Source organism: Brienomyrus brachyistius, chromosome 8 (genome assembly GCF_023856365.1).
Source record: "Brienomyrus brachyistius isolate T26 chromosome 8, BBRACH_0.4, whole genome shotgun sequence".
Taxonomy (NCBI): Eukaryota; Metazoa; Chordata; class Actinopteri; order Osteoglossiformes; family Mormyridae; genus Brienomyrus; species Brienomyrus brachyistius.
In genome coordinates, this window is record NC_064540.1 from 11944243 (window position 1) to 11958964 (window position 14722).

Genomic DNA, 14722 nt, shown 5'->3' on the forward strand with positions numbered 1-14722 from the left:
TAATTATTAATCTAATTTATGGAGTGGCAGCGAAAACCTGCATACACAGCGGCCCTTTCTGGATAACATTGCCCACCACTGGTTTAAGGAGTAGCTGTAATTCATTCACTGAATTCCAAGTGAAGTGCCACAAATATTAGGATCCTCATCTTCAGCAGTGCACATATTTTTCAGTTACATTTTACAGACTATTACTGGGCAACACAGTGACTCAGCGGGTTGCATTGTTGTGTCACACCTCCTGGGTTGACGTTTTGAATCCTAGCACTGCTCTATCTGTGCACAGTGTGTATGTTTTCACGTATGTGGTTTTTCTATAGGTACCTCAGTTTTTACTTAAATGCAGTTAGATTTTATCTATAAAATAATTAATATTGTATGAGTGAGTGAGTGAGTGAGTGAGTGAGTGTGTGCCCTGTGATGCACTAGCATCCTAGCCAGTGTGTTCCCCAGCTGTAATGCACACATTTGCATAAATACTATGCAGTGGGGAAATCAGCAATGTTTAATCCTTCAATTGGATGAATATGGCCAAGAAGAGTAGTTCAAGCAAGACTGACCCAATAACAGAGCTTTTATAGGTATGAGTAAGTCCATTTATTATCACTATTCTCCATATGTCTAACATCCCATTATGAAGCATGCATAATTAAAAGTTTATTTCCAAATATATTTTGGTATATTTGGTTAACACTTTATGAGGCATTCATTTTGTCATAAATTTGTTCATTTTAAATTTATATTTCAATGTGTCTATTTTATGACAGTTCATGTCAGATAGGTTGCTCTTGAATATAACAGAATGTTATTGATGTTCAAAGCAAAAATAGAACTGAATTAAATTGCTGCAAGTTATACCTTTTGAATTTTTTGAGGTTTCATATTTAAAATGGTTTCATGTTGAAATTTGGTTGTGTAACGTTTCACGAGTGTAGAACAACTTTGAAACATGATGAAATTGTAAACTCAAATAAATCATTAAGGAATTGTGTTATTTAATCATACATCGACTGTGTTAATAAAAATGCTGACCCTAGGAGCTGTGCATAATATATTAAGCAAGTTATTAAGCCCTGCAACCTTTTTGACATTGTTAAACCCGCCAAGTCATGAATATTGACTATTTGATGGGCAAGAACCAGTATGTTTCAATTATCATAGATTTCCCTTTGGAACAAGCTAAGTTTCCCATCTTAACTCATTAGTAGTAGGTACAGATACTGTACGTTAAAAGCGCAAATTTGGTCGCGAATAGCGTTGGCTGCACGCGACCATTTGTAGTCTCGTGATATTTCGGTTGGCGGACAGCCCAATAAGTCCTTGCAGTAGAGATAAGGAGACCCCGTGTAGGTTAGTTACGGGCGCCATTTTGAGGGACCCGTAGGAGCGTCCAGTCGTCGTTTCATTTAAAGGGAGCTCTTAGTGAGCGTCACTATATATGTTATTATCATCTAGTGCGTAATTCGAATAAACGAGCCAGTACACCCGATATCGTTGGTAGGAATTGTGTTGGTTCTATTACTGTTTTGTGAACTATACAATTTGTAAACAAAGCGAGCGAAAGAATAACGACCGGAGGTCAAACGAGGCCTAGCTACCAAGTAAAGGGGAAACAACGATCGTTTGGGACTCTCTTCAAAGCAGAACCACTGCATCGGGGAGATATAAGGTAATAATCTATACATGTGATACTTGGTAACACTAGTTGTATTTTATTTGGTTGTTTGAAATGGAAAAAATATCTGTTTTGGTTACGAAATACTCGTGTACACATTGCTCCGCTGTTGCCGTTCTCTGTATAATGAAAACGGGCAGTTTTGCCGTCGCCATAACTTGTTTATCCTACTAGCTATTTGATTTATATGAAGCCATGTCAGATTGCGCAAGCAAATCGTAAGGTAACAGGTAGTGTCAACTAAATACGATATAAGAAGAAATAGAGGATAATTAACAGGTTTCGATTGCTACACCGAATTACCCCTAAGCTAATGTATGCTGTTCTGATGTCGCTGTGTTTTCCAAACGGTGTCTTGCCTAACCACTACCTAATATCTCGTAATGCAGAGTAGTCGATGTCCAGGCGGGACCCTGTCTTTTACTTGTTTTTTTCAAACAGGGTCTTAGCCGCCTAAAATACAGCTCCAAGATTTAAGTGTGTTAAATCATACGGCGGTCTACAAATCTAATGAAATTGTGGATGTGATCTCGTGGACTTGATCGAACGAGATCAGTATTGGTTAGATTCCTATTGAAATGGCATGAAAAGGGGTCTTTACCTAGTGGTATGTTTATTGTATTTATAGATTATAGCGTTGCGTTTTTTTTATTCATTTGCGATATGCCTCGATATTTTGGCGTAACAGTTGGTATGCTGGAGCTGTGTGTTCAGTGTGCATCTCGCAACACCGCTGACACATTGGGTTTGTCTGCTGTTCTGTTGAAGCTGCACAACACATTTGCCTGTCAAACACCACCTGCTTTGCAAAATAACGAGCTAGATCAGGGTAAACAACACTTATGGTCAGATCTGAATCGTTTGGAATGTGCTTTAGGTGGCTTCCTTTGAATCACACCTCATTATTACAGATGCGGAATCTAAAGAGCTCAGTTTTTAATTGAACGTTTTTTATTATTATTATTTTTTTACTTGTAGGAAACTGTCTGCATCCAATTCGTAACCGGAGTAGTCATCATAATATACTACACATGGTAAGAATCCATTTGAGGTTTATATACAGTTAATTGTAGTCACTTGTATTGTCAGCTATTTTGGCAGTACTGCTACATTCTTAAATGCATGAAATTTCGAATTTCACTGTGTGCTGGTTTAAACGTTAATGAGTCATCTTTCTTGAATCTTCAAAAGTTTCTTTTCAATATAACACCTACAAAAAGGACAAAAACTTGGCATAAAGCTTTGCTTATACTGGTGATTACTACTGAGTCACATTGCATATCACCCAGATTAAGCCTCTTATTAGCTGGCTTTTTGGACGTTAAGATGCCTTGCCCTGCCTGCCTGCCTGTAATACTTTACAAATGAGCAAGTTCATGTGGCAGAGACAATTAACTAAATGACCATAAGTTTTGGATTCTTTTGAAGCTGATTATTTAATTTTCTTTGTCCTAGGGTGACTCCAACATGGCAGACGATTTTGATATCGAAGCTATGCTTGAAGCACCTTATAAAAAGGTGAGTGGATTTGATTTTGGCAGAGCTGAATCTGCTGGTCTATTACAAGCTACTTTCCCCAGACCCTTTATTTGTGGAAAACTTGTTGTTGTTATGTGATGCAGTAGTTTCAATTCAGAGTTATGAATAAATGCCCGTCTATCTCTTTTTGTAGACTTGCCTAACGATATCTCACCTCTACTCCCATGAATTCCAGTGTGAACTTTCAAAGTAAGGTAGTAATTGCGCAATGTATTGATGTACTGTGGTCCCCTAGGTAAACAAAAAAAAAACTCGTCTTTGAACGTCCAAGCACCTGTTTGGTTGAAGTAAGGTGAATACAGAAGATGACAGGCACATTAAAAGACGTGCTTCGGAGACAGTATTCAAATTTTTACATAGTAGATCTTACCCTGTTCTCTAGCCTTCCAGTGTGTTGGTAAACTTTTTTTGCACAATTACAGTTGCATAATTTCATTGGGTATGGTGGTCCCAACAGTATACGACTGCATTATTTGTATGCATGCAATTAGTTTTGCAGTTGAGTTGCCAGAGTGCATCTTTGTTTCATATTGTTGTGTATTGTACTTGAAACTAGTGAGTGCAGTAAGCGGTACATTTGGTCATGCCGTCTCTGTCAGAAGTGACCAGGGCCCCCAAGAATATTAAAATGTGAATACTGTCTCTCTCTGTCCTTGATCCGTCCTCCAGTGATGGTTTTAAATAGTTCTGAACATAAGGTAAATCAGCATCTTAGTTTTTGCATGTGTTTTTAGCAGTTTTTTTTTCTCACCCACAAGTTAGTGCTTTTTTTTTTTTAATATATATATATATATGGTTTTTGGGTATTGGAAATATCATTCACATTTCTCGTCCATCATGTCAGTATTTCCCAACCCAGTCCTTGGCGACCTGTGAACAGTCCACGTTTTTGCTCCCTCCCAGCTCTTTGCCAGACAGTTCTCATTTTTGGTGTGCCACAGTGGTTCTAAGTCCTGTTCCTGGTGCTCCCCTGCCATAATGTTTTCATTCGAATCCCGCCTTAATTAGGCTCATATGGTCCTTCATAGACTGATAATGAATGTAGCAGATTGAAAGCTATGTAGGTTAGAATGAAAACATTCTGGTGGAATGGGGGGTGCCAGGAACAGGATTGAGAACCATTGCTTTACCAGGAGCTGGGGGGAGCCTAAACATGGACTGTGCAGGTCCCCAAGGACTGGATTGGGAAACGCTGTATTATGTAAATCCTTTACAAAGGGGTCTAGATTTCCCGTTTTAAAGTGGCAAACATGGGTCATCTCCATGCTGCTGGATACCAGCTAGGGACTTTCATGAGGTTTGCTGGTGGATTTATTTTTTTCTTTTTAATTTCTTGGGAGTCGACATTACTAAGCAGTGTGAATCCCTGTTTGCTTCAGGGCGAGATGTGTGACAGAGGTGGCATCGAGCTCTTACAGTCCACGAACGAAAATGGGTGAAGATCACTGGAATGGCATCCACCACAGGAACTCGATTAGTGGCTGTCGGCTAGCATGGCCACATTGGTCTTAGGCAAAGATAGCCTTGGTACTGATCAGAAGGGGTTGCTGACCAAATACTGACTAAACATGGCTTTCTTTGGTAGCATACCAGATTCTGTTTAATCACTGTTAGATCATGACTGTTGGATGAATTTAACTTGTTACAAATGTATTAAGAAGAAAAGGGGAAACATGAGCAAAGTGGTTAAAAAGGACCCAACTTTAGAAGTTTGTCCAAGTTTATAGCCTTGTTTGAATATTTTTAAATGATTGTTTTTGTATTTTCTCTTCCCATTCCCCCTTTACCCTGACGACTTGAAATGTTACCTCTTCGTCCTCATGATGTTCTTCTATCGACCCTGCTTAGGATGAGATCAAGTCCAGTAGTGCCAATGGCCATGAAGAGCGTAGTAAGAAGTAAGTCTATATTGTGAGCTGCAGTTTAAGCTGCCTGCCGAGTGTCTGTCTCCGGCTTCTGTCACGGTGACGTTGTCTTCCACAGGAAAAAGCGGAGTAGGAGTCGCAGTCGAAGCCGCGACAAACGGAGAAGCAAGAGTCGTGATCATAAAAAAAGTCGAGAGCAAAAACGCAGCCGAAGTCGCGAGCGAAAGCGCAGCCGCAGCCGTGAAAGACGGCGCAGTCGCTCGCGGAGTCGGGAGCGTGGCGGCCGATACAGAGCCCGCAGGAGCCCCTTGTATGTATTGTTGCGCTCGCGTCGCATTACTTCCCATCCTGTATTACTGTCCAACTTGTGATGGCTGCCGGGACTGTCTGAGAACTTGCTGGAAATATGGGTTTAGGTCTACCTGATGTATTTTTTGCCCTTAATTGCTGCCTAAAGTTGTCAGCAGAATGATAAACCGACTTCTGTCTTTATCCCCCCATGCGCAAGCTGGATACTTCAAAGTATAAATGGGTTTACAGAGGTGGGAAATAGTGGTTATTGATTAAGAATCTGACTTTCTAACAGGAAGGTTGTCATCAAAACAGAGGTTTGCAGGTCGCTTAAGTATTGTAATGCGTATGTTTTTTGCATGGAAGCTGCTGTGGGTTAGTGTTTTATCTGAACGACTGAAATGGGCAGTTTGGAAAAGCTTACAGCTTGGACTCATGTGACGGGCAAGAGCTCGTGATTCTTGGTCACGCTGGCCTTTAGTAGATGAATTCTAGCCGTAGGTACTGAGATGAACCTTGTTTTTAATTGCAGTGCGGGGCCAAAATTTAACGGTGGTTCCAGGGGGAAGATTGGCCCACCACCTGCCATCAAACTAAGGTTTTTATTATACCATCTTTCTGACATTCGTGTGGGTAGCTCCTTGTTTGGGCATTTGACGCGCGGTCAGTGTGGCGCTCTGCATAACATAGGTGCTGGCTTTTCACAGCCGGAGACGTTCCAGGAGCAGAAGTCCCTTCAGGAAAGATAAGAGTCCAATACGGTAAGTGCTTTGCAGCAATACCCGTAGTTATTGTCCCACAATTGAGTTAGCAATAGAGCAGCTAACGCTAAGTTGCGACTGGTTTTGCCTCATTGCTTTGTGTTTCTTATCTTAAAGGGAGCCAATTGACAACCTCACTCCAGAAGAGAGGGATGCACGCACAGTTTTCTGCATGCAGCTGGCTGCACGGATTAGACCTCGTGACCTGGAGGAGTTCTTCTCTGCTGTTGGGAAGGTCAGTGACATAAACATTAATTTATCAGCAAACATTAGGCATCTAATGTCATAAGTTAAAAAGCTTTGCATTACTTCATTTGCTTTGCGTCACTGCATGTTGTTGCGCTCGTAGGTAAGTGTAGCTATTAGCGGTTTCACTTTAATTTCTTGGCTGTGTGTGTGGTATATGGTAAAGTGTGGTGAGGAATGCTTTTATCCCTGTAAAAATCTTACGACTGCTATCGCGGGTATTAATTGAAGTGAATGTGTTCTGATGTGTGACACGTCCAGCCATTAATGGCAGAGAAAATGGCCCTACATTTAGAATCCCGTGACTAGTAAACTGAAACTTTCAAAACATAAATTTGGTTACTTTTGTAAATTTTGCTCTGATCTGTCCCTGTCTCAGCTGCTTTGGAACTTTTTATTGCAGAACTCATACCACTAATGTATATCTAATGTATGAGCTTAATACCAATTACTTGGGATAATGTATTCCTGTTCCAAGGTTTGGTTTCTCCTGCCACAGATTTGTTAGTTCTGGACTGATTTATTTCTGTAGGGTGTGACGAGTTTTTTTTTTTTTGGATAGACTCTATGCAAGGCTTACAAGAGCTATACCATTTTAACAATGCAGTTAGCTCGTGATAATTAAATGTAATATTAAATGTGTGGCTGTATTGCTTCTTGACCACTCGTATGCCTAGACACTTGCTTAATTCTCTTATAGGTGAGAGATGTGAGGATGATTTCTGACCGCAACTCCAGAAGATCAAAGGGGATTGCTTATATTGAATTTGTTGAAGCTAATTCTGTACCTCTGGCGATTGGTCTGACTGGCCAGAAGCTTCTGGGGGTGCCTATTATTGTGCAGGCATCACAGGTAAGACCTGTTCTCATTTGATCCATTTCAGGAAAATGTGCAGGAGGATGCTGACTGCGAGATGAGCTTTTCTCAATCTGATTTTCTTTCCACAATTAAACCCAAAAGGCTGAGAAGAATCGTGCTGCTGCGATGTCCAACAACCTGCAGAAGGGTAACGCCGGGCCCATGAGGCTTTATGTGGGCTCCTTGCATTTCAATATCACAGAGGACATGCTGCGGGGGATCTTCGAGCCTTTTGGTCGGGTATGCAACTTTTTGCTAAAGGAATAACGGCACGGCTCATTTTAAAGCTCATGTTGGTGCATTTCTAAGATGGTCTTCATTTCACCAGATTGAGAGCATCCAGCTGATGATGGACAGTGAAACTGGAAGATCCAAGGGATATGGATTTATCACTGTGAGTGGAATCGCGGTGCTGCTTTGAGGCTCTTTGTGGCATCAGAGATTCTGAGCTGTTTCTATTCTGTACAGTTTGCAGATGCTGAATGTGCTAAAAAGGCTCTGGAACAGTTGAATGGCTTTGAGTTGGCTGGCCGACCAATGAAAGTGGGTCATGTGACTGAACGTACTGATGCGTCAACTGCCAGCTCTTTCCTGGACAGTGATGAGCTTGAGAGAACTGGTATCGACCTGGGAACCACTGGGCGCCTGCAGCTGATGGCCAGACTGGCTGAAGGTAAACATAGAGTATAGTCTATAGCGGTTGCATGTCGCTTTGAGGTAGATCCGTCATTGTTAATGGTTCTAGTGTGATCATTCCCTTTTGCATCAATATGGCATTTGATAATTTATGTAATTTCTGTGGGACCTATTCTGGTGTCTCAGGTACAGGCTTACAGATTCCTCCAGCTGCCCAACAGGCCCTGCAGATGAGTGGCTCTATTCCATTTGGTGCCATGGCGTCTGTATCTGGTAAATGCTTATCATGCATGTTGCAGTTTTACTGGACTAAATCACAGATGACAAACACCCATACTGTTCTTGTTCACTTTGGTCGCGGCTGGTCAGTAACTGTAAATTTGGGCTCTGAGAAGGCCCAATCTGGAGATTAGAATTGCCATCCTGGCAGAAGCAGCAATGGTGATGTATTGAATCTGCCCCACATGCCTGGTATTTGCTTTCATGTCCCCGCCCCCCTCCTTATTGAAGCGCTGTAGCAGAGCCTTCATTTCAGCCGTGCATGTTTAATTGATGGACAGTCTCATTTGTTGTATGCTGTAATACCATCTTTAGTTCCATCCCATCCAAGTCTTCTACTGGGCTAAGTGAGCTTTAATTTTTTTCTTCTGGTCCTTAGATTTGCAAGCAAGGTTGACTCAACCCACTGAAGGTGAATGGATTTAAATATCTAATGCATAAAACTGCTTTTTTGAGGGATAGAAATTGTGGTCACCCTTTATCATTCTCCCTTTTATTGCTTGTGTGAAGATTTGGTACTGCAGCCAAACTGAATTTTGGTATGTTGTGAAGTTAGATGCAGAAATCTGGTTAATGTGTTACTTAACATGCACTCTTGGCGCTGGGTGGTGGACCTTACTGTGCCTGTCTGCCTTGGACATCCACTCGATACTGAAAAGGAGACTGTTCCTTATCCTTTACAGCTGCGATCAACCCGACACTGAACCTAAACCTGAACCTGAATGTGAACACCGCTCTGAACCTGCCAACACAGCCACTGGCCACGCAGTGCTTCCAGCTTTCCAACATGTTCAACCCTCAGTCGTACGTATCCTGGCTTTTTCTATTCTCTCTCTAATCACAGGTGATATGGCCACCCTGTAGTTGATTTTCATATCACAGCTGTAGTCAGTTGTGGGCTCAAGTTGCGGATCCAGTTGTACATGATTTACAAAGTAAATTTAATGGTTGAGTGATTGATTGAACTGTAGTGACTTATGGGAGTCATTCTGAACTAGATTTGCTTATTTTGTCAGCAATTCATGTTCTGTATGAGAACATTTTCTGTTTCTGGAAAGGTGTGTTACTTTAGCTTCAGATTATTAGTTGATATCAACCATGGTAATTTGAGCCAAGTGAAATGACTCCTTTGTTGGGCTGTGTGGTAACTTAGCCCTGCATTGATTGGGTAGTTATAGTGTGTGTATTGGAAATGTGTGTGGAAGTTGGAGCTTGATCATCTTGCTTTACAGTGAAGATGAACCAGGGTGGGACATTGAAATTCAAGATGATGTCATTGAAGAATGCAACAAACATGGCGGGGTTGTACATGTATATGTTGACAAGAATTCATCTCAAGTAAGTGTCCAGTTAGCTTTTAGTGGTACACCCTGCTGCTGCTTGTGTGTGTTGCATATATACAGAGTGTCCTGTTTTTCAGGGTAACGTGTATGTGAAATGCCCCACCATCCCCGCTGCCATGGCGGCTGTGAATGCTTTACACGGCAGATGGTTTGCAGGTATGTTCCAGTTTGTGCTGTCAATAATTGTTTAATGTTGACTGCAGTAATGCTATTGGTTGATCTGATTTACCTCCATTCCTTTCACAGGAAATATGATCACGGCAGCCTATGTTCCGCTGCCAACCTACCACAATCTCTTCCCAGACTCTGTGGTGGCTACTCAGCTCCTGATGCCGGCTCGGCGATGATTTGGCAAAGTGAGCCGTTGTTTGTACTGTATATAAATATACCCCCATCCTTTTTTCGACAGTTGGGCTTTTACTGAGCTTGGATCAGCTTTCAAGTTCTGAGTAGCAAATAATGGCAATTTTTCTCCATAGTTTCTTACTAACAGGAGAATTTTGGCCTTCCTTTCCCACTCAGCCTGTGTCCTGTTTTGTGGAGATTTTCTAATTTTTGGCAGAAGCCAGGCTTAATTTGCAACTACATCAAAGATAAACATTGTGAGGTTTTGACTTGTATAATAAAGGCACAGTAGTTTTAAGTATTCCTTGTCTGTTCTTGCCATTGACAGTTTTGACATTGCTTGTAAATTTGTTGTACATACAGTTGTCTTGTGCTTTTCAGCTTTGGCATTTTCCCCCTCTTCTCCCCCCCCCCCCCCCCTCACAACTTGTGCTCAATAAAAAAGAGGAGCGAGAACATTGTAATTTGTTGTCCATCTGAATATTCAATGTTTAAGCTCTATGAGCTCGAATCTTTAGTGACGATTTATTTGTGCTCATTCAGAAACCACTTGGTATTTCTAAATCTTTTGTAATCAAGGTTTGATTTTTGTAAAGAACTTGATTAAAATTTATTTCAAATAAAGTTTATCCTTGTGTTCAGCGTAGTTGTTTTTATTTAATTGAACATAAATTGTGTAATGTACTGTTTGGGTGGAATTGTGAATGCTTTTTTTCTAATGGAAAACAATCTGTATTAAAGCGAAATGTACAAAGGTGGCACACCATATGCTTTGGTAAATGGCTTGGCGTGTACTTATTGTTCCATGTTTTTTTTTTGTTTTTTTTTTGGCTAAAATGAGACGCATGTATGGTTGGTTAGATCCTAAGCTGTCAAGGAGCCTGCAGTGAGCCAGAGCTGTGCAAAATGAAACGCTGCAAGAACCCAGCCTAACAGTGAAATTTTATGGAAACAGTGCTACTCCAAATTGGCCTATTCCACATCTGTCGTCCTCTGATTCCTCTCCTCCCTGTCCTTCAGTCAGTTTGAAAAGCCTACTCTTGATCTCTCCTTAATTTGCTGAGTAATCCATAATCAGACAGTAGTTGGGGTTAGTTTAATGGCTACTTGGAATTGTACCCTCTTGTTTGTCATTTGTTGGGTTGTACTGCCTCAGATTTTAACACTGCTTACATTGAGGTGTCCATGTGGGAAATGAGTTTATACATGCATTTTGCAGCTTTTGACGGTACCTGTTCTGCATTCAACTTGGAAGATAGCATATACAATACTAAACACTGTCCCTTATAAAAATGTCCTTTAATATTTCTTGCCATTGTTTGCTTTACTTGGTGTGTTTTGGTGGAGTGTAACTTTTAATTTGAACGAGTCGAAGGTAGCGATGTAAATCCAGTTCCAGTAAATCAGGAGTGGCAAATTCATTTCACGTTAAATTCATAATTCTTTTGCTTCCATTGCAGTTGGCTTCAAGGCCTGGTTGGTTTAGATGTATCACTGTGACTGTAATGTCATCCCTGTACATTCTCACAAGGTCTTGTGGTAGGTTTAGCATCCTGAACAGATACTCAGTATCCACGGTACCAAAGCCATCACCCCCCAGAGCGTGACGGATTAGATGGGTAGCCGAGTTAGCGTCTTCGAGAGCAGAGAGGGCCCGCGTTCTGCGTTCCGTGAGCAAGGTCTGCATCTGGCCCAGTGTCAGTGACAGTCCCGAGATGGGCTTCTGCCAGTGGATTCCAGTCAGGTGCTCCCCAAGGACCTGTACCACATTCTGCCGGTGCATCAGCTCCCATAATCCATCTGTTGCAAGGACTAGAAATTTGTCCTGGGGTCGGACCCTGTGGTACGTGACCTCTGGCTCAGCGATGAGGTACGGTGGCGTATGAGCCTCAGGAGGGAACATGCTGGCAATGTCATTCCCTGGCAGCATCTCTTGACGCCTCTCACATACGTGCATGAGGAGCTCGCTGTTCCACTTAAATTTGACGTTCCCAAAGGCCCGGAATGGGGTGAGGCGTCCCAGCAATCGGTCGTGCCTGACCACAGTCGCCTTCTCGGACCGTGGGTGCTCAGAGTGCAGCCTCCGCACCTCCATCGGGTTCTTGGCATTGTGGTCATTGCTGATGGTCAAGGCTGACCACATTCCATTGTTTTCCTGGAGGCCAATCATAGCCCGGCTGTCACCGAGGTTCGCTACATACAGATGGGTGCCGTCCAAGTGTGCTATGCATGCTGTGCAGCCCGAGAGTGCCACCCTGATGGGAGCATAACAGGAAAAGTCTTCCCCGAAGTCTGCCTGTGCTTCCAGGGAGATGTCGTTGTCCAGTCTCCTGAAGGCCTTGACCAGGGCATTCTGGATGTCTCTGCCCTCATCCCCCCCAAGGTCAATCAACTCCTGCCAGTATGATCGTAGGCTGTTGAAGTAGCGCTTTCCGGCATTGCTGCCAATGCTGGGATGGTCACTGGGATGCTTGTGCCACTGCAGGATTGGAATGACCGGCCGGTCTTTTTCCACCGCATCTTCGATGTCCACCAGCGTCTTCAGCGGAAGCAGAGACATGGCTATGTAATAGAAAAGTCGCTCGCTGACAGCCTGCGCACACGCATAGCCTCCATGCCCGTCAAACACACCAAAAAGCATTCCCCTGCTCTGCAGGCAGGTGGCAGCACTCCACCGGTCCTCAGGAGGCGAGTTTGAGGGCAACAGGTTGCTGTCAAACCCCAGAACTGGACTGTTGCTTCTTCCTTCATACCCATTGACTTTATAACTATATTCATTACATGTAAAAAAATGATTAATCTGAGGAAAGGATGTCTGATTTGTCTGAGAATCAGCTCTATACTTCCTGTTTTGGTTTATACTTGGACGACAGACCCCCTTGCACACTGAGAGGCCAATGAAGCGCCATAATCTATTGAGATCACAGCACAAAAAAAGCTGACTGAAACCGTGTGGGTTTACTGATTTCCACTTGTGCATTGCTCAGTTTACATTGACGTAAGGTAGAGGATCCTCAAATGTCCAATAAATGCAGAAAGGTACTGTCCCTGACCTGTTTAAACAAAAAGTGATACGTCATAAAAAATATACAAACACACCTTATGATATGCTGCGGGGCCACGAAGTCCTGAAATTTTTTATTTTTTTTAAATCTTGCGCACACAGGAAATTAAAACTTTAAAGTAATGGGCACCAACCCCGCTCATTGTGCAAAAAATTACCATTTAATGTTGTGCACTATCCCATAATGTACTGCTTAAAGCACATTATACTTGACATGCCTTTGGTTTTAGAGTTATTAACTTGTTTATTTATTCCAAACCACACTGAATATACAGATTGTACTTAGTAATAATTATTTATGGAAATATATAATCTGTAAATCCAAGTGGTGTGCATTGTCGCCCACAGTCAACTGTTCAGAGCACATTTTACTAGACGTCTCTGTTTCATGTTGTTTTAGAGATATTATAACAGTTATTACACTATGACTGTAACTGAATGTGAGGTGCACGTTAATTAAAACTTCGCCGTAAAGAAATCTAGAAATGCAAGGGATGTGCAAGAGTTGCCATTAACTCTAAATGCTGAACCAACATCTGGTTACAGCTGAAATAGTCTAATTTCATAATTATTAACAAGATTAAACACAAACAGTGAAAGGACTTGAATAGCACAATGATTGGTGTGCATTGTTGTCCGTGTACCAGACATCAAGAATGTGTCACTTAAAAATTGCTGATTTGCTATTGTTAAAACATATTGAATACACTATCAGAAAAAAAGAGTGGCAAACTACCTTTGCTTGTCACTGGGACTGTGCACCAGTGTAGGGTCTGTCAGTTGTACCCTACCTGTAGGTAAATGTACCTTTCAGTCTAAGTTAAGGTAGAGAAATGGACTCTAAAGAACATCCCAAGGTACAAATAACACTAATGTACCCCCAATGGTACAAAAATGTTCCCTGTAGTCCATTTTGTAGCTTAAAAGGTACATTTCCCTACAGCTAAGGGTACAACTGGCAGACCCTTGAGGGTACAGCCTCAGTGACAAGCAAAGGTACAAACTGCTATTGTTTTATCTTACAGTGTGAGGTTAACATAGCGACGAAAAAAGATAATTACATTGTGTGCACAAGACAAAAAATAGGCCTACCATGTTTGAGACTAATGCTGATAATGTTTAATAATCATATCTTCAGTTGGAGCAAAAAGCCAAATCCACCTTAAACTATGGTCAAGAATTGACTTATTTGTGCTACAGTTTCCACTTTAATCAAAATGAAAAAATCCACATATTAAGCTTGGTGTTTAAAAGCATCACTACTAGGGGTCACTTACATTTCTATTTTACAAAAAAATACATTTTGCACATAAATAAGACAGATTACAAGTACTACCTAAAATAAGACACCGATCATACGTAGCAAATCTCCTTACAGAAGGGTTACTTACCTTTTCTGTGCCGTCTTACCTTGATAAACCTTGTCATTTCCTCCTGAAACCCTCCCGTTTAACCCAATGTCTTGATAATGTGGTTAAATTTTAACTCGGACACGTCCTCTCTCACTTAATATTTGTGGCATAGGGTTTCTTAGTCACCTGATCTGTTACAGACTGCAGTTTCTGAGAATTACCTAATATTCTTTACACAAGTTAAATGGCGATGTTTGATAAACATTAACCAGAAACTCAATGTGTTGGAGGGACAAATCAATCTGAAAGTCTAAGATAAGAGGTGTAGTGTTTAATAGTATTGTTTATCTGTGTATGTAGGCTCACACCGATTCTGTAATTGCCATTTGCTTGTTCTCCTTGCGTCCGCATGTTTCCGTCACTGACTCTCCTCAGTACCATGTGGTTTAAAAGGACAGCTGTCCGGT

The 14722-nt window shown here is 41.7% G+C and overlaps 2 protein-coding genes across 3 annotated transcripts; one reads left to right on the top strand and one right to left on the bottom strand.

The window, feature by feature from the left end:
• Positions 1-1349: 1349 nt before the first annotated feature.
• On the top strand, positions 1350-10480 carry rbm39a (RNA binding motif protein 39a). The gene is made up of 18 exons (XM_049022160.1): positions 1350-1669; positions 2654-2709; positions 3131-3193; positions 5063-5112; positions 5198-5389; positions 5903-5968; positions 6078-6131; positions 6249-6366; positions 7078-7230; positions 7339-7476; positions 7565-7630; positions 7705-7909; positions 8059-8145; positions 8531-8563; positions 8835-8955; positions 9384-9489; positions 9572-9650; positions 9741-10480. The coding sequence occupies exons 2-18, from the start codon at positions 2707-2709 to the stop codon at positions 9839-9841; spliced, it is 1635 nt and encodes a 544-aa protein (XP_048878117.1). The 5' UTR covers positions 1350-1669; positions 2654-2706; the 3' UTR covers positions 9842-10480.
• Positions 10481-11138: 658 nt separating this feature from the next.
• Positions 11139-14517, bottom strand: si:ch211-15p9.2 (uncharacterized protein LOC562650 homolog). Of its 2 annotated transcripts, none has more exons than XM_049024083.1 (2): positions 14295-14517; positions 11139-12892 (listed from the first exon to the last, which is right to left on the bottom strand). In XM_049024083.1, the coding sequence occupies exon 2, from the start codon at positions 12817-12819 to the stop codon at positions 11263-11265; it is 1557 nt and encodes a 518-aa protein (XP_048880040.1). In that variant the 5' UTR covers positions 12820-12892; positions 14295-14517; the 3' UTR covers positions 11139-11262. The 2 variants fall into 2 exon arrangements, with proteins under 2 accessions (XP_048880040.1, XP_048880042.1); XM_049024085.1 differs by having other exon boundaries at positions 14314-14340.
• Positions 14518-14722: the final 205 nt, after the last annotated feature.